General features: G+C 61.1%; 2 protein-coding genes across 7 annotated transcripts in view; one reads left to right on the forward strand and one right to left on the reverse strand.

The window, feature by feature from the left end:
* SMARCD3 (SWI/SNF related, matrix associated, actin dependent regulator of chromatin, subfamily d, member 3) overlaps positions 1–10,457 on the forward strand; it is a 33,432-nt gene extending 22,975 nt beyond the window's left edge. The window contains exons 1-13 of one of the 4 annotated variants that reach the window (XM_027538561.1): positions 843–1,342; positions 4,154–4,365; positions 6,078–6,120; positions 6,957–7,079; positions 7,191–7,349; positions 7,558–7,653; positions 7,853–7,954; positions 8,204–8,365; positions 9,124–9,221; positions 9,386–9,521; positions 9,769–9,891; positions 10,000–10,101; positions 10,277–10,457. In XM_027538561.1, coding sequence (XP_027394362.1) covers positions 1,265–1,342; positions 4,154–4,365; positions 6,078–6,120; positions 6,957–7,079; positions 7,191–7,349; positions 7,558–7,653; positions 7,853–7,954; positions 8,204–8,365; positions 9,124–9,221; positions 9,386–9,521; positions 9,769–9,891; positions 10,000–10,101; positions 10,277–10,330 — 1,488 coding nt within the window. In that variant the 5' untranslated portion in view covers positions 843–1,264 and the 3' untranslated portion in view covers positions 10,331–10,457. Of the gene's footprint in view, positions 1–842; positions 1,343–4,153; positions 4,366–6,077; positions 6,121–6,956; positions 7,080–7,190; positions 7,350–7,557; positions 7,654–7,852; positions 7,955–8,203; positions 8,366–9,123; positions 9,222–9,385; positions 9,522–9,768; positions 9,892–9,999; positions 10,102–10,276 lie in introns of those variants that run through there. The other 3 variants (XM_027538562.1, XM_027538563.1, XM_027538564.1) reach the window with 3 other exon arrangements.
* Positions 8,814–16,459, reverse strand: CHPF2 (chondroitin polymerizing factor 2). 3 transcript variants are annotated; one of them, XR_003510642.1, is made up of 6 exons: positions 14,633–16,458; positions 13,607–14,171; positions 12,730–12,912; positions 10,237–12,033; positions 9,763–9,913; positions 8,814–9,540 (listed from the first exon to the last, which is right to left on the reverse strand). XR_003510642.1 is itself a non-coding variant. In XM_027538559.1 (5 exons), exons 2-5 carry the CDS (start codon positions 14,911–14,913, stop codon positions 10,735–10,737), a joined length of 2,328 nt encoding a protein of 775 aa, XP_027394360.1. In that variant the 5' UTR covers positions 14,914–15,950; positions 16,265–16,457; the 3' UTR covers positions 10,591–10,734. The 3 variants fall into 3 exon arrangements, 2 of the variants coding, with proteins under 2 accessions (XP_027394360.1, XP_027394361.1); XM_027538559.1 differs by lacking the exons at positions 8,814–9,540; positions 9,763–9,913 and having other exon boundaries at positions 10,591–12,033; positions 14,633–15,950; positions 16,265–16,457; XM_027538560.1 differs by lacking the exons at positions 8,814–9,540; positions 9,763–9,913; positions 12,730–12,912 and having other exon boundaries at positions 10,591–12,033; positions 14,633–16,459.
* Positions 16,460–17,881: the final 1,422 nt, after the last annotated feature.

The raw sequence follows: 17,881 nt of genomic DNA on the forward strand, positions 1-17,881 counted from the left end.
CCCTGCTTTCTTTGGGGTCCAGAGGCTGGCCCTACCATACCCAGCGCCCCAGCTCCTGCAGGTCCCCCGCTCCCACCCACACCCCATTCCAAAGCCGTCAGGTCGCGCTGGCCTCCCCCTCCCCACCCATCCGTCCACCCCAGTTCCTTGCCTGCCCCCACTGCTTCCCTTCCCGTTCTCACGAGCCTGGCCCACCTCCCTCTCTCCGAAATTTCCCCTACTGCCTCGACTTTGTCACAGAGAGACAAAGACTCACATAGCCCGAAATAGACACCCGGAGCGGGGAGACACAGACCGTGTCCAGCCACACACACGCACCCGCGCCCGCCCGCGCGCGCGCACACCGGAGGCTCTGGTAGAGGGAGGCACACAGAGGAGGCATTTATCTGTGCACGCACGTAAACATCCACACCCACGGCCACCGGCCGTGCCCACACCAGGGTGCAGACACACTCGGCGGTGAGACAAGGGCGCACACATCTATGGACTGCAGGGCACACCGCCTCCGGGGCACACCCACCACGGCCGCCCGGTGCCGGAGAAAGGCCTCCTCCGGGCTCGACTCCCGCCCCCCGCCACCACCACCCCCTCCACCCACCCCGGATTCCTTCCCAGCGAAATGTTTCCCTACTTGGCCTGCCAGGTCTCTGGGGAAAAGGGCCTCAGAAATGCGGCAGGAGCCACTTGGGGGCAAAGTTGGAACGGCCTGTTCCCGGCCTGTTCCCTGCCGGAGAATTCCCTAAGCGAAAAACTATTTGCGGCGAGAGAGGCCGGGTGGCCGGCGAGCCCCCCGGCCGCCTCCCCTCGCGTCCCCTCCCCGCGCCGCCGCCGCCGCCTCCCCGCGGCCCTCGGGCGGCCTCGGGCAGGCGGCGCCGCTGCCCAGCGGCCCGGAGCCGCGCTGGCCGGCGAGCCTCGCCGCTTATCTGCGCTGTTTGGGCCCGGCGAGGCTTGGGAAAGGCAGGCTTCTCCGTCCCCGCCGAGTCAACAGGCGGACCCCGGGCCGCCGGACTATTTCTGTCTTATCAGTGCAGGAATGCGGCAGCCGCGGCGGCTGGCGGGCGGCGGCGGCGGCGGCGGCGTGGGCCGTGGGCCGTCAGGGCAGCCCTGAAGGGGCCCCCTCCCCACTCCGCTCGAGTAGAAGTGTGAGAGAGCCCAGCAGGACTCAGAGGGGAGAGTTGGAGGAAAAAAAAAAAAAAGGCAGAAAAGGGAAAGAAAGAGCAAGAGAGAGAGAGAGAGAGTGAGAGGCGCCGCTGAGCCCACCCCGATGGCCGCGGACGAAGTTGCCGGAGGGGCGCGCAAAGCCACGAAAAGCAAACTTTTTGAGTTTCTGGTCCATGGGGTGGTGAGTGGGGGAAAAGTTAGCGGGGGAGGGCGAGCGAGCTGGCTCGGGCTGAATGGAGGGAAGGTCGGGAGAGGCCGGGAGGGGGCTCCCGCTCCCCCCACACCCCACCCCTCTAGCGGGAGCGCCGCGGCCCAGCGGGCCCGGCCCCAGCCCCGTGCCGGCGCGCCCCGGGGGCGCCCGAACACGTCGTCAGGCGGCTTGGCTGGGGATGGGTGCCCCGGGGCGGGGAAGACAGGCGTTTGCATGGGTTCCTGTCAGGGGCTTGGGGGTAGAACTTGGGGACGGTCTCCCCCAAAGTGGGTGGGTGGGTGGGTGGGTCCCCTGTGGGGACAACCCGATGGGTTGTCTTCCCTTCTTTCCTGGTGGGGCCCAGGTGCGACCCCTGCCCTGGGAGTGGGGGGTGGGACTTGGCATTGCTGTGCTGGGCTGCTTGTTCATCAGTTGGGACAGTGTCTCGGGAGCAAGGAGCAGGTGACCCTGGCGGCCCTGTGAGTGGGAAGCTCTGAGGCTGAACCACCTTTGCATTCGGGCTGAGGGCTCTGGGGCTCTGCCCCTGGCCTCTGCCAATCGGGGCCAGAGAGAGGCCCTCTCTAGGGGCAGACCCCAGGTTAAGGGGTCTGAGGATCCTTTGGCAGCCTCCACCACCAGAAGCTGATGTCCTTAACGCCTCAAAGGTGTGAAGGAAGAGCTGGAGTCAGGGACCGGAGGCCTGGAGACCAAAGGGGCAGGTTTAGAAGGCCCACCGGGAGCCTGAGCAAGCCCAGGGGGCCTGAGGGGGTGGGGACGGGTTGGAAGGGCTGTGGCATAGGAGAGGCAGAGGCTCCAGGACCTGGGACGGCCAGTGGTGCTGAAGCCGGGCAGAAAGGAAGCAGTCAGGTTTACTATGGCCAAATTTGGTTGTGACCCCAAGGAAGGCACATTCTCAGTAAGAGAGGCCAGAGCCCCTAGAATGTTGGCCCTTCGGGCAGATCACCCATCCCTGCTGGCCAGCACAGCCTTCTAGGGGCTCTGGAGGCCTCCCTCTTGGGGTCTCCTTAGCAGATCAGTGAGTACCACCAGCCTGGTTAAATGGGAGAGCAGCTGATGAGGAAAGGGGCTTTCCCAAAGCAGCCTGTCTTCCAGGCCCATGGGTTTCTGGACTAACTTCCAAGGGGTCCCCATGTTGGTTAGCCTCATGACCAGCCCTGATCTTGCTGCCTAGGGTGTCCCAATAAAAGGCCCATCTAGGAGTGAGAGTCTGTACACGTGGATTTTTTTTTTTTTAACTCAACTCAGTGCTTCAGTTCTTGGGTGGCCTGAGCCCCATTCCCGGTGCCCTGTCTGTGCTGGTGGGGAATGGCGGGCCTGGGCTCCATTCTGGCCACCACCCTGGAGGTGTGAGTGACAGGGTCAGGTGGGGGGGGGAGGCAGACACATGGACAGGCAGGTCTCACTGCCGAGGCGGCGATGGGCAGAGACAGCTGGCTGGCTGGGGGTTAGGGTTAGACACAGCACAGGGCAGGAGGGACCGGGGGAGGGGGAGACAGTGCGAGGAGATTCACTAGGCTCAGGGGCAGGGTGCCTCCCTGTTCTGGGGAGCAGCTGCACCCCTGGGGTGGAGTGGGTGGTGCTCAGACAGTATAACAGGGGCACCAGGTCTGCAACCGTGGCTCCCTGATCTCCCTCCTGCTTGACAGCCCCTTGGGCCCTCCCCAGCCCCTCTTCTGGAATGGGATAATGAGGTTTTACGAGTCTGTGGGACACTTCACTCGATGCACTGGGTAGTGGCAAGGGCACACACCTGCCTCACCTGCCTCCCTGTGGCCCCCTGGGAACCCAGACTTCTGACCTCACTGGGGTAGGGTGGGGAGTCTGTAGGATGGGGCCATCTCTGGTGATTCAGGCAGACAGGAAGGGAGAGATAGATGTAAGAGAAAATGTCCATCCTTTTGACCTACCCAAGCCCTCTGGACCACCCATCACCAGTTAAGCCTCATAGCCCCCCCTCAATAGGAGAATCCTGGTAAGGTCTGACCTCAGCCCCTCAAGCTGCTTCTAGCCCTACCTCCAAGCCTTCACCTTGAGAGTAAATTATGCGGATGGGCTAATTCAGCCAAGCCCCTGACGGTAGAGGCTGGGAATCAGAGCAAGGGGACGGGGATTGGGACCGAAGGGTCAAAAGAAGGGGCCCAGAGAGGAAAGTGGGTTGAAGGCAGGGAAGGCAGGACAGCCCTGGAAATGGACTGGGAAGCAGGCAAACGGGAAGGCAGGCGGCAGAAGTCCGGAGCAAGAGAGCCCAGCCCTGAACTAAACGAAAGCAGCAGAGAGCACAAACCCCGGGCCCCTCAGGAAAGGGCCTTGCACGACCTTGGCTAGGTTGCCTTTCTCCTTGAGCCGCGGTTGCCTCATCCGTCAAGTGGGGATAGAAGGCCCCCTCAGTCCGTCTTGCAGAGGAGCGTGTGGATAGGAGCATCCTTTGAAAAGGTTGAAAGGCGCCATTAATATTCATCTTCGCGGCACCTTCCGCAAATCCGAGGCTGGCGATGCCCTGTGCAGTTAGTTGCCTGGCTTCAGTTAGCTTCCTGCAGCGAGACGCAAAGCCACCCCCCCCCTCCGCCCCCTCCGCCAAAGCCGCGCGGTTCCGGCGCCCCCGCCCCTCCCCACCCCTCCCAGCCCCATCGGCATCGCGCCGTCGGCTGCAGGGTCACGGGCCGGGGGTCTCGGGGTTCGGGGGCGGGGGGAGACGCAGCTCCGCGCGCCTGGAGCCCTGAGCCCTGGTTCTGATCGCCGGGTGCCTGTGTCTGCTTCACGCCCCCCCATCCCCCTCCCCAGCGCCCCGGGATGCCGTCTGGAGCCCGGATGCCCCACCAGGGGGCGCCCATGGGCCCCCCGGGCTCCCCGTACATGGGCAGCCCCGCCGTGCGACCCGGCCTGGCCCCCGCGGGCATGGAGCCCGCCCGCAAGCGAGCAGCGCCCCCGCCCGGCCAGAGCCAGGCCCAGAGCCAGGGCCAGCCGGTGCCCACCGCCCCCGCGCGGAGCCGTAGGTAAGCGGGGGTTGGGGGGGGGGGGGCGGTGACCAGAGCGGAGGGGGCGGACGCGGGACCCGCAGGGACGGGGTGGGAAGCCCGGGCAAAGAGGGGTCAGCAGGGAGCAGGCGTCCCGGGTGGGATGCTTTCCCAGGAGGTGGGCTGAGGGGGCACTGGCCCGGTTCCTTTGTGTGCCCACACGGTGGAGACAGGCGGTGACCGTCGCGCCCTTCTCCTTGTCACCTGCTCTGTCCCTGTCTGCACCCCAGTCCCCTGGTTCTCGGGGGATGGAGGCGGGGCTGTGGCACCAGGGCTCAGGGCCGAGCTTTAGACTGCGTTTCCTAGCGCGATTGTCCAGTGCGCCTTCCTTAGAAGCGCCCCTGGCTTGACTCCTCGAAAGCCCCACTCCGAATCTTCTTAATCTGAATCCCTGGCCAGTGGCGGGAGAGCCTGGGATTTGCCCCATGGGTGGGCAGTCTCTGCCCCCTGGCGCTCTCTGGTGATTCTTAGGCACTCAAATGTTGAGGAGTTGCCATGGTCTGTCTTCTGGACTGGGTCTGCCCCCAAGCCACCAAGGGCCAGCCTGTTTCCTTGTCTGAGCCAGCCGGTGGCACCCCCAAAAGCCCCTGCTGGTGCCTGGCAAGGAAGATACCCCTGTGGGTTTCACTGTTTAGCCAAACACACATGCTTCCTTTTGCACACCAGATGGAGTCCTATAAAAGGTGCAATATGGATTTTACCTCATTATTAAATATTTTTTTTACATGTCAAGGAAAATTCACCATTTATAGGAAGCCCATGAGAAATTCTTTCCAAAGTGAGTCATTCTTTTGTAGAGTTCCTGATTTATCTTGTACTACTGGAGAGTTTCACAGAGATAGTTTCTTCAAAACAAATCAGCCCTTTAGTGAAACCTGCTTGTCTAGCCTTGAATCGATTTTTGGCCAGGGACGGGGGCAGTGGTTGAGACCACCACACGGGGGCAGTATGCAGCCATTCCCTAGGCTGGGTTCTACTCGCCAAGGGTTTTCTGGGGTTGCTTCTGGGAGTCGGAACCAGCTAGTGGATCCAGCAGAGTCCAAGTCCCAGCTGCTACCCCAGGTCCAGCCCGCCAGCCACACCCAAGAGGGGAACATCCGTACCCACTCTCTCTGGATACCTGTGGGTGTGTCCCTGGGCTCTGCTGGCAGGTCCAAGGGCGTGAGCACACCCTGCCCATCAGGGTCCCCTTCCTAGCCCAGGGTGGCTGGGGTGCTGGTCGTCACCAGCTTCACAGCATCACTTCCTGCTCCTGGGATGGGGCAAGGGGGTCGGCTCCCCTCCCCACCAGCTCAGCCACCTTGGGCTGTGTGCCCCTTTCTCAGAGAAGGGAAAAAAAAAGTCCTCACAATGTATCCCCCCACTCTGTCCTCACCGCTGCCCAGCTTTCCCCAAACGTTTCTGCAGTGCCCCTGCTCCGAGCCCCTTCCAAGTCTAATTTCTCTGGCCCTGGGGATGTGGCGGGGCAGAAAAGGGGCTCCCAGGCCGGAGAAAGGACGGAGTCATCTCCGCTCCCCGTGAGAGAACAGAGCCACACACAGCCGGCGGCGTAGCCCCTCGGGTGGGCAGATGAGCGGGCTGTGGGAACCCCAGCCAGGCGGGCTGAGATGTCGGGATAATTTAGCAGGTGGCCTCCTTACTCCCAGATCTGTCGCCATGGTAACCTGGTTTTTTCTTTAAAAAATGTACAGTGCCAAGAGGAGGAAGATGGCTGACAAAATCCTCCCTCAAAGGGTGAGTGCCTTTCATAGCAGCCCCCAGCCCACCCCACCCCCAACCCTTTCCTGCTCCGCCCTCCTCTCCCCTCCTCCCCTCCCCCCTCAGGAGCAGCGCTTCAACATCATAGTCACTTTCACTTTTTTTGTTTAAAAAGATAATTAAGAAATGAGGCTCCCCCAGGGCCAGAAGGACGGGGTGGGACAGAGGGGAGAAGCAGAGCCAGAGAGGGTAGGATCCTGGGTCTGGGTCGGGGGCGCAGATTGAATTCCAGCGGTCTGTAGAGACATAAAGGCAGGGGACAAAGGGGCTGAGAGCTCAGGGACCGCAGGCTGGCAGAGGAGCGAAGGGAACAGAAGCTGGCCGGAGGGCCCAGCAGCACAAGGGGACCCAGGCCGAGCTGGGTCCAGAGAACGGCTGAGACCCCAGCTGGAGCAGAGCATCTGGGTGAGGTGTCACTGTAGGCCCAAGCTGCGACGTCTCCTGTCTCAGGGACCCGAGGGGCCCCTGACCACTTCACAGACGCCCCAGGGAACCCAGAGGCTGTGTGACAGGGGAAAGGACAGGATGAGCAGGTGAAGCCCTAAGCACTTGCTGGCCTCCATGGCTGCTCCGGCCTCCCCTAGTGATGAAACGCATGGATCTCCGTAGTGGTTTTCATCCTTGTAACATCCAGACCTTCATGGCTGGATTCAGAGGTCCCGTCTGCGCTGTCCAAGTTACCTGCCCTGAATGTGGCCAGCTCCCCGCCCGCCACACTCGCACACTCCTGGGGCCACGTGACACCCGCACGTTCCAACCTGCAAGATTGGCTGAGCCCCTGGTTCCCTGCCTCGCTTCCTCCCCGCTTCCAGATCCGGGAGCTGGTCCCAGAGTCCCAGGCTTACATGGACCTCCTGGCGTTTGAGAGGAAGCTGGATCAGACCATTATGAGGAAGCGGGTGGACATCCAGGAGGCTCTGAAGCGGCCCATGAAGGTGCCTTGGCTTGGGGGCGGGGTGAGGGCGCCAAGTCCTAGTCCCTGAATGGAAGAAGCCGGGGCTGGCCCCCTGGGGACTGGCTCTGTATGACACTCTGTATCTCTACAGCAAAAGCGCAAGCTGCGTCTTTATATCTCCAATACTTTTAACCCTGCGAAGCCCGATGCCGAGGATTCTGACGGCAGCATTGCCTCCTGGGAGCTGCGGGTGGAGGGGAAGCTCCTGGATGACGTACGTCCTGGCCCAGGTCTCTCCAGGTGTCCTGGGGTGGGTATGGGGCTGAACTTAGGCCGGTACTGGACGTGTGCACCAAGGGCTGGGGAAGTCAGCCCTGGCTGCGGGAGGGTGGTCCAGAGAGACGTGCCCAGGCCTGCTTCTGACTGCGCGGCCCTACCTGGCCAGCCCCCACCCACTCCCAACTCACTCTGCCCCCGTGGGCCCTGTTCCGCGCCCACGGTCCATGCCTCTCCCACAGCCCAGCAAGCAGAAGCGGAAGTTCTCGTCCTTCTTCAAGAGCTTGGTCATTGAGCTGGACAAAGACCTTTATGGCCCTGACAACCACCTCGTGGAGGTAAGAAAGACCCAGACCCCTCCTGCCCTTGAACTGGCCACAGACCACGGTCCTGAAGAACCTAGAATGCAGTCCTGTTAGTGGCGCAGACTTGGATCGGGGACCCCCTTCCCCAGCCCCCCAGTCCTGCACCCAGAGCTCCAAGGCCCCACCAGCTCAGATGGGCCTATGAGGTGACTCAGCTCCTACCCCTGGACAGTGGCACCGGACACCCACCACTCAGGAGACGGATGGGTTCCAGGTGAAGAGGCCAGGGGACCTGAGTGTGCGTTGTACGCTGCTCCTCATGCTGGACTACCAGGTACGTGCCCTCACCCCCAGACACCGCCCCGCACCCCCCATCCCCCCCAGCATCCCGCCTCCTGTACCCTTCTCCTGGCTGGGGTGGGCCTTGGCTTGCAAGCTGTTATGCCCTGAGAGACCCCGTTCTCCCCTCCACCCTGCCTGCTCCAGAAGCTTGTTTCCAAGGAGCCCAGGCCCCGCAGCCCCTGAGTTCCGAGCCCCTCCCGCTGTCTTTTTGTCTCATTTTCTCACGGCCTCCTTGGTCCAGCCTCCCCAGTTCAAACTGGATCCCCGCCTGGCCCGACTGCTGGGATTGCACACACAGAGCCGCTCGGCCATCGTCCAGGCCCTGTGGCAATATGTGAAGACCAACCGGCTGCAGGACTCCCATGACAAGGAATACATCAACGGCGACAAGTATTTCCAGCAGGTACCCTCTCCCCGAGCCTGGGGCCATGGGGAGGGGAAAGGCCTCTGCTCAGGAACACCACCCTGCCTCCTTGACTCCATTGGGAATGATCTCAGAGCCGGAGACCCGGCTTCCCATCTGGGCTCTGCCACGACACCACCCTGTGCTGCAGCCTGCCCGTCTCAGCCCCCCCACCCCCGAGGTGAGGAAGGTCGGGAACCCCAGAAAGCTAGCAGCTCTGGGGAACATGTTCTTGGCACCTGGAGCTAGGGCCCCCAGGTTCTGGCCCTGGGTCCAGACACCGGGTCCATCACTTAGCTGTTTGCAGCCTTGTTCCTTATCTTCACCACGCCTGTCCCGTCTCACCCGCTGGGCAGTTAGGAGAATCAAACTGCTGTGGAAGTGATTCTGCCAAACTAGAGATTATTATTAATATAACTTTAAAATAAATACCACAGGTAGACTTGAGTGGTGAAAACAACAGTCGATGTTTATTGAGCACTCACCGCATGCCAGGCGCTGCTTCAGGCACTTTGTGTATAACTGACGCATTTAATTCTAACAAGCCCCCTGAGATCAGTGCCTCTGCCTTTGGCTCCCAGAGATGGAGAGACCGAGGCCGAGGTGTGAAGTCGAGCGGCTCGGGGTTGCGCCGTGAGCGGTGGAAGCAGGCCTCAGGCCCAGGGCTGGCCTCCCCCGTGAGAGGTGGCTGCTTGGGGGGCCTTTTGAGAACGGAGGCTCTTTTGAGCGCAGAGCAGGGAACTTCTCTCCTACTGCAGATTTTTGACTGTCCCCGGCTGAAGTTTTCTGAGATTCCCCAGCGCCTCACAGCCCTTCTGCTGCCCCCTGACCCAATTGTCATCAACCATGTCATCAGGTGAGGCCCCCCAACCCTGCTCCTCAGAGCTGGGAGTCACTGTGGTGGTCCCGCCCCCCCCCCCACCCCTGTCCCTCGCTCTGCCCACCCCCCGCATCAGGCCTCGGGGGCCCTTGGCCTCCGTTGGGGCAGCACGTACGCCAAGGGCTGGCCTTCCCTGGCAGCGTGGACCCGTCGGACCAGAAGAAGACGGCATGCTACGACATTGACGTGGAAGTGGAGGAGCCCCTGAAGGGACAGATGAGCAGCTTCCTGCTGTCCACGGCCAACCAGCAGGAGATCAGCGCTCTGGACAGTAAGGTGGGGCTGGAGCCTGGCACTGCAACAGGACGGTGACCCGACGGTGACACATGCGCAGACACAGCAGGACGAGGACATGGGAGAGGACGGGGAGGGGCCCTGCCCTTGGGACTTGGAGCTCTACCCGCGCCCCCTTCTCGGGGACTGCCCTTCCAGGGGACAGCGGCAAGCCCCCCGCCACGCCCCCCGCCCCCGCTTCTCCCATCTCAGCCTGGCCAGGTGAGAGCATGTGTCTTTCTACCTGCAGATCCACGAGACGATTGAGTCCATCAACCAGCTCAAGATCCAGAGGGACTTCATGCTGAGCTTCTCCAGAGACCCCAAGGGCTACATCCAGGACCTCCTCCGCTCCCAGAGTCGGGACCTCAAGGTGAAGGGGGCCTCGGGGGGCGCTGGGTAGGAGACAAGCATGCCGGGGAGACAGTGAACGTCGTGCGGGGGTGTCCAGGCTCAGGATGACCCTGCTGCTCCCTCCCAGGTGATGACAGACGTGGCGGGCAACCCGGAGGAGGAGCGCCGGGCTGAGTTCTACCACCAGCCTTGGTCCCAGGAGGCCGTCAGCCGCTACTTCTACTGCAAGGTGTGAGCCCGCCCCCCGCCCCCAGCGCCCTCGGCTCCCCGCTCACCCCCAGAGAAACCCCCACCCTACCCCTGGCCGCATGGGGCCGTCCCAGCTCCCAGATGCTCCTCCAGGCGGGTGGGGCCTGTCACTCACCAGCAACTGGTCACCTGCGCCTGCTCTCCTTTCCTTACAGATCCAGCAGCGCAGGCAGGAGCTGGAGCAGTCGCTGGTCGTACGCAACACCTAGGCGCGCTGGGGAATCGTGCCGCTGAGGGTCCCCGGCCCTGCCCCGGCCTGTCCCCTGGGGCCTGGCTGTCACCCCCGAAGCCTTGTGGGCGAGGCAGGGGCTGGATTAAAGGTCATTTACCTGATAACAGCCGTGTGGTCATTGGCAACTAGGGTGGGAGGAGGATTGGGGGCGCCAGGGAGAGGGCAGTGGGTCCCTCCGGGAAGCTCCCCACCCCCTCCCTCAGAGTCTCCTTACTCCCATTTTTCCTAGACCTAAAAACAGTTTGGCAGAAGACACTTTTAATAACATTTTCTTATTAAAAAAAAAAACACAGCAGCGAGCTCTCCCATCTGTCCGTGCACCTTGCCTCCCCGGGCGGGGGCCGGCAGGGGCTGTGTGTGGAGGTGCGGGGCCCGAGCACTCTAGGTGCTGTTGGCCTGCTCCTGCTCGAACAGGGCCATGGCCAGCTGCGCGCGGCCCCCCAGCCCCTCCAGGTTGCTGAGGCGGCACCGGTGGTAGAGTTCCTCGCTGAGCCGAGGGCTGCAGTCCCGTAGGGAGAACTTCTGCACCAGCCCTGGCTCCACGGCCCGGAAAAGGTGGAGCCCTGAGAACCGGAGGAAAACATCCATCACCTCCAGCCCCTCCAGGGCTTCCTCCTCTTCCTGGCCTGCCAGGTCGGCGGCCAGCCGGGCTCGGGCAGCCAGGTAGTCCGCGTTGTAGAAGCAGCCCTCTGCCGAAGCCTGCCGGTCAAACCTGCCCCCTCCAGCAGCCCCCCGGGCAGGGTCTGCACCCGGAGGGGATGGGGGGTCGGGGCCAGCCCCTGGGGGCGGTCTCTGTGGTGCCAGGGCGGGGTTGAACTCCTGGAAGTGGACCGGGAAGAAGGCCTGCCAGCCGGAGATGGCGTTCATGCGGCAGCGGTTAAGGACCTCGGGCCCCGGCCTGGTCCACACGGTGGCGAGGAAGAAGAGCGTGTCCACGGGGTGCTTCTTGGAGACCACGTCCATGAGCCGCACCTGGGAAGGTGCCTCCGCTCGCACAGCGAGCCAGGCCAGCCTCGTCCCGGGGTATCGTCGTTCCAGCTCGGCCGCTGCCGCCTTCACCCCGACGAAGGGGTCTGGGGCCCCTCGGCCCCCTTCCCGCGGCCCGTAGACCAGCAACAGGGTGAGTAAGGCATGCTCTCGGGGTTCCAGGACCCCGGCCGCAAAGGCCTCCAGGAACGTGGGGGCCGCGGCAGCCTCGGCAGCCTGCAGCGGCAGCACCAGCTGCACGCGCGTGGCCTCGGTGACGTAGGGCATGGGCAGGATCTCCACGCGGCTCAGCGGCCGCAGCAGGCTGACCCTGCGCGCCAGCGCCCGCCGGTGCCCCCGCTGCGTCACGGCCTCCAGCAGCAGGTCCAGCGTGTACTCCATGCCCCGTGCTGGGTCAAAGCGCCGGTAGCCGTTGAGCAGCCGCTGCTTCTGGAAGCGCAGGCGGGGCTGGTAGCGCCGGTTCAGCTGCTCCAGGGCCGTCTCCACAGCGTCGCCCACGTCTGCCCTGCTCGCCCCTTGCAGGGGGCACTTGGGGGCCCCGTCCACGCAGGAGAAGGTGTGCTGCTCTGTGAAGTAGTCCCAGCCCAGCACCTCAAAACGAGAGTGCGGCGTGAAGGGGGCCGGGAGCCCAAGGGGCCAGCTCAGCCCCGCCTCGCCCTCAGGGGTCAGCGCGGTCAGGTTCCGGATTTGAGCCTAGAGCAGGAGGGACGCCCCGTTAGTGCCTGGCGAGGGAGTCGGGACCCCAGCTCGCTCCAGCGTCCTGGGTTCTGAGGTCTGTCCTGACTCCATCAACACTCAGTGAGGCCAGGCGCTGAACGGCCTGTATTTGACAGCCTGTCTGTATGGGGCACACGGACCCACCATCCACACACAGCTGCTGTGGGGAGGAAGATGGGGTGGGCAGAGTGCCACTGTGGAGGGCAGGGGACCCTGACATCTGGGGCTCCACGGACTTTCTCTTCCTCACTCACAGGACTCACGCTCTCTTCACAGAAGGAGACCTTTGTTTTCACCTGGATCCCACCTCGGACAACCCCCTGCCATCAACTAGAGCATTCTTCTACCTTCTGCCCTTCGGCGTTTTAAGGACAGTGCTAGAAGTCCAGGGACTGCGGGGTTTCGGCGAGGCATTACTGGAGAGGAGAGAAACCCTTCTGGTGCCAAGCCTGCTCCTCAGAGCTCTCCTGCAGATCCTCTCAGGTGAACCCACGTCGTGCCAGGAGCTTTCAGCCAGAGCACCCCGAGCCCCTTCTCCCTGGGGTGCTTTTCAATGAGGTTTGATCGGTACAGTCAGCCTCCTTCTGCCTTGGCCCGCCTCCCCTCTTGCTCCTACGTGAGCCTGGACATCTGAAGCACCCTCTGACCTGCAGCCCTGGTCCCCCGGCTCACCTGCAGCTGTTCTATTTCACTGTAGGCCCGCTCCAGCTCCAGAGCACTGAAGCGCTTGTGGAGGCGGTACATGAGGGTTCCCTCGGAGACAGGGTGCACCGCGAAGGCACTCAGGAAAGCTAAGCTGCTCTCCGTCTCGGGGTCCCTATTTTTGGCCAGTTCAAACGAGCGATACCGCTGCCCCTGGGGGACCATGAAACCAATCAGTGCCACACAGGGAGGAACTGCCTGGCCCAACCACCCTTGACCACCCTTGGCGCTCACACCTGTGACTGCCACTGCCGCCGAGGCGGCCAGAAGGGCATAGGAGCTCATTCTGGGGTCCCCTCAACCTTCACCTTACTCTCACCGGATTCTGGAAAAGAGAGCGCTTGCTAGGCAGCTAGGATGACCTCGTCTCCCAAAGAATCCTGCTGTTTCTCAAAAGAATGAAAGCCGAGAGCCAGCAGAGACGGCCAGGACTCCGGTGGAGGAGGAGGGCCCCTCTGGGATTGTCCCCTCTTCTCCAACCAACAGGGAGGCTCCCGGGCCACCCTCCTCCTCCAGGAGAGCGGGCCCCTCAAGGGCACTCCCAGGTCACTGGAGACGGTGCACGTGTTGGGAGGAGGGCGAGGGGCCAGATGGGGGCAGACTGGTGAGGAAGGGACACCTTTCAGGCTTGCTCAGAAGGTCCCCGACAAGACGCCACTTTTGACGCTCCAGGGATCTAAGGCTGCCAGAGGTGGGCAAGGGAGAGTGAGAGGGGCGATTGGGGCTGAGGGCACGACGACCACCCCAGGAGCTGCGGGGAAAGAGCCAGCAGCCCCCCAGCCTCGAGACCAGCTGTTGGTCTCTGCTAATTTGTAGGGGATGAGGACTAACTTGAAAGTGCCTTCACCTGGTGTTGCGAGACACAGCCGATGCCCAGAGAGTCAATGAGGCAGCGGCCGAGCCACTCGTCAGGTCGGGCACTGAGAATGTCTCCACGGCAGCCATCCAGATGTGGCCGCAGCCGAAGCAGGAGGCTCCGTGACAACAGGTAGCCAAAGCCCCCGTGGCAGTACCGGGCCTGCTCGCCAGCGCCGATGAACTCCTCTGCCCGGCCCAGGTACAGGTCCTGGTTGATGCTGAGGTGGCCGGCCAGGGCCGCCAGGCGGGGGGCCTGCACGTACGTGTCGTCCTGCATGATGAAGAACCAGTCGTAGTCGGCCCCGAAGTGCGTGTGAAGATGGCGCAGGGTCTCAGACATGAGCCAGGCTGGCCGTTCGTCCCCGTGAGATACCACCTGCATCCCTGCTGGGGTCCGGGCCCCTCGCTGCCCAGTGAAGTAGAGCAACCGGGGGAAGTGGTGGGCCACCGTACGGTTCACAGCCACAGCCAGAGTGGACAGCGTGGCCCGGGAGGTCAGGACAGCCACCAGCAACCGCTCGCGAGAGCCCAGCTCCGTCTGGATGTACCGAGTCCTGCGGGGAGACCAGTGTGCCAGGGTCAACTCCCTAATCTTTAGGAACCCAGCGTGTCCAGTGTATACCTTCCCCGGGGAATTAGTGAGTTGGGGATGAGATGAGAAGGGGGAGACCTCCTCATCAACACTAATGAGCTACTGGTGAGAGCATCTACTGAGTAGCTGACACTGGAACTGATCTCGGGGAGAGGTGGACCCAGGATGGATTAGATGGATTAGATGCAACTCCTGCCCTGCTGAAGAACATCCAACCACTAACTTAACACCAATGGGTGAGGCTTTCTCAGGCCTGAGGAGGAGGAAAAAAAACTGGAACCATGATGGTAAATAAGGCAGAGAACTGCTTCAGGGAGGCTAACGACGATTACCAGTGACCACAGATAGGATGTGGAGGCAAGGACTCGGAGCAACCCTAAAGTGGGGTGTGGGGATGATGCACACACGTGCACGTTAACTCACCTGAGCACCTTCTTGTAGGGCTTGTTGGGATCCCTGTAGTAGGGGACAATCCGCGGTTTGAAGTCTTCGTCGCTTTGGTCAAGCTGAGTTCTTGAGTCTAGACTCTGTGGCCCTCCGGCTTTCCCCACAGCCTCTACGCAGGGATCATCCCCCTCCCCCTGGATCCAGGACACCCTCAAGAGGCTCAGGCTGCACCCCAGAGACAGCCCTAGGATGAGGGGCAGTGCTGGTCGCAGCAGAGCCAACACTGAGCTCAGCCGCATGGCGGTGGGCCCTGCCATGTGTGTGCCCTGGAGGGCACAGCCTCAAGAGATCAATCAGTGACCAACAGACTCTTTCAACAAGGGAGCCTGGGGCCAGTGAGGTCAACAAGAGAACAAGGTTGTGTTTGCTTCTGGGCCCAGGATCCCAAGAAACTCCTGCCTTGTCTTCTGCTGTCAAGGTGCTGGTTCTAACCCTCAGTCCAAATGGTAGTAAATGTTAGAATCAATTTCACCCACCAACAGTGGGGTCCTCTAGTCCAGAAGAGAAAGAAGCAAGACTCAGTCCTGCCAAACCCAACCCCCAAAGAAGGACTACATACATCTGGTAACACTATCTAAGCAGAGAGATGGCAGCAACTGATAAAGCTGGGGTTAGGGAAAAGCACATTGGCCATCAAAACACCAGCACCCAGCTAGAGGAACCTAACTCCACAGGCCTTTCTCAAAGAGCATCTGGGAGGAGCATACATCTCACTCACTCACTGAAGGGGCTGCCGACCCCTGGGAAGTCACAGAGATGGAGCCCAGGCCTTCCTACTCTCTTGACCCGCGTTAAGGAAACACTCGGGCCAGAGGAACCCCTCCCCCTGGCAGTCAGGAGCGGTCAGGAGCCACTGGCACCGCGCACAGACGTTCCGCCCCACCTAATGAGGTGGAGGGATGTGGTGACTCAGCACGGAGGACAGCCTCAGAGGAGCACAAAAGCTGATGGAGCTGCTGGGCAGGGCATTCTTCTCTGAACCCCCGGTGCTGAGAGCCCGAGGCTGCCCACCATCCTCCAAGAAGAGACCGGGCCGGTGACAAGCCACTCCGGCTGTTGTCAAGAGCGATTCGGTGGCTGCCTTTTCCCAAGGCCCCAGGCACCCGAAGCAAAGCGAGAGGACTACAAGAAGCTGGCGCGGGCGGACGGATGCTCGGGTGTCAAGCCCGGCAACTCCCCGCCCCACGTCTCTTTCTCCGCCGTTACAGACCAGCTTCAGGCCTAAGAAAGGAGGCCCAGAGCGAGCTTGAGCCGTTCTTCTTGCAGCAGAAATAAGAACTGGTTGCGTCACGGGCTGTCAGAGGAAGGGGGGGCAGGGAGGCTCCGTTCGAGCGACGCGGGGAGAGGAGGGCAAAGACCCCGCTCTCAGGTTCGACTGGGCGGCGGACACCCAGGGGACACGCCGGGGGCCCGCCGAAGGGGGGCCCCTGCTCCGGGCCGGGGGCGACGGCGGGCCGATAATAAGGGGCGGCCGCCGGCCGGCGTATGGCCGGTCCCGGGGAGCTCCGGGGGGCGAGGACGTGGAGCTGGGACCGGAGCTGGGGTCGCTCCTGTGGAGCGACGCCCCCTTGCAGGGTTGTGGGGAAGGACGCGAAGGGGAGAACAGACCCCAGAGCTCCGCCGAAGCGCCGGCTCCGCCACCGCAGCCGCTGCCACCTCACAGCCCGGCCCACTCCTTCCTTTTCCGCTCGCTGTCAGTCCCCGTCTCTATGGTGACCGCATCCGGCCGCTCGCTCCGCCTTTGCGCTCTCTATGGTCGTCCCGCCCCAACTCGGCGCCGCCTGCGGGCCGGGGTAGGTGACTTGCTCATCCCGCCCACCCTCCGCCCTCCTCCGCCCGGAGCCGGCCCGCGTTCCGCAGCCCCTGATGCGAGTGGACCCAGCCTGAATCCGAAGATGACCCAGATCTTCAACTTCGACTCCCTTCTACCCTAGGAAAAATCTCTTCTCCCCTTCGATGAGCGCGTTTCTACCTCCTTGGGCTACTGCCCCCAGCGGGCTTCCGGAACCCAGTTACCTACTCAAGTTATTTCAGAAATGTTTGTTGTTTGCCTTCTAAGTTCCAGACCCATGGTTGATGAGGTGGGCATGGTCCCTGCCCTCAGTTGGAGACGGGTATTAAACACACATTGACAAAAAAAAAAAAAAAATAAACATTTAAGTTTAGGTCGAAATTACAAACTGTCCAAAGTACCATGCAGAAAAGTAAAGACTCCAGTGGAGAAGTGTGGCAGGAAGAATTAAACTGAGGATTTGGGAATGCTGCGATCGAAAATTCAGTATGTTACCCGGGCAGAAAGAGGAAGCCCGGAAAGAGGAAGACTGGCCCAAGAACTCGGAAGCCAAAGCAGCTAAGGCTGCTGAGTGAGGGGACAACAGGTTAAGAGAAGCTGGAAGTCAGGTGGGCCTTCAAGCAACTATGGTGGGTTCCCACCCAGGATGGCACATTTCTAGGGGGCAATTTGGAAATGCAGGAAGGCAGCTTTGTTGTCAAAGAATTGAGGGGAGAATGCTACATGTACATTGCAAGATTGTATCGCATTAGAATTGTTTTACACAGCTTTCAAATGTCCTACAAAGATTCATTTTAGAGGGGGAAAAATGGTTAAAATCAACTACTTTTTGAGTCTGTGTTTTATATGTAACAATTAAGTAATTTTGCAGGGTTGTAACGTGTGCTGAATTTTCAAAGAATGTTAACTATATTGTAAATGGAAAGAAGCCTGTACTTGAGTTTTGTCCCTTGAATGTACTTGTTACCATTTTGTAACAAGTGAGTGACTAATGATGTTTTCCAGCACAGGGAAGTAACTTTTCTTGTGAAGGATTTCCTTTTCTTTCTTCTGTTATCATTACACTGTAATTTTTTGAAATTTATGTATGTAGTTAGGTTGTCACAAACAAACTTTATTTCAAAAGAGGAAAAGAGGTGTTACTTGAAAAGTTCCTCATTAAAAGAGAACATTGGGGCTGGTAGAGTCAGGAACAGGTTCTAGGAGGCACGTGGGATGGAACACAGCAGCCGGGTTCCCCTTCACTGTGTTTTGGTCCCCCTTCACTGTGTTTTGGTCTTACGCTCAGATTGACTGCAATTTGGTCTCCCCTCAGCAACTGGCACAGGGTAGGTGGTAAATGGTTTTTAGGCTCCAGACCAGCATCGTCCATTAGAAATACAATGTGAGCCATATATGTAAACTTTAAATATTCTGGGGCTATGGGAAATAGA

This window comes from Bos indicus x Bos taurus, chromosome 4 (genome assembly GCF_003369695.1).
Source record: "Bos indicus x Bos taurus breed Angus x Brahman F1 hybrid chromosome 4, Bos_hybrid_MaternalHap_v2.0, whole genome shotgun sequence".
NCBI lineage: Eukaryota > Metazoa > Chordata > Mammalia > Artiodactyla > Bovidae > Bos > Bos indicus x Bos taurus.

What these genes read in the sequence shown, in the direction of transcription:
- CHPF2 (XM_027538559.1), bottom strand. Translation starts at nt 14,913, where the DNA reads ATGGCAGGGCCCACCGCCATGCGGCTGAGCTCAGTGTTGGCTCTGCTG. An exon ending in GCTGTGTCTCGCAACACCAG is followed by an intron (nt 12,913 to 13,606) that starts GTGAAGGCACTT and finishes ATGGTCCCCCAG; the next exon opens with GGGCAGCGGTATCGCTCGTT. An exon ending in GTGAAATAGAACAGCTGCAG is followed by an intron (nt 12,034 to 12,729) that starts GTGAGCCGGGGG and finishes CTCCTGCTCTAG; the next exon opens with GCTCAAATCCGGAACCTGAC.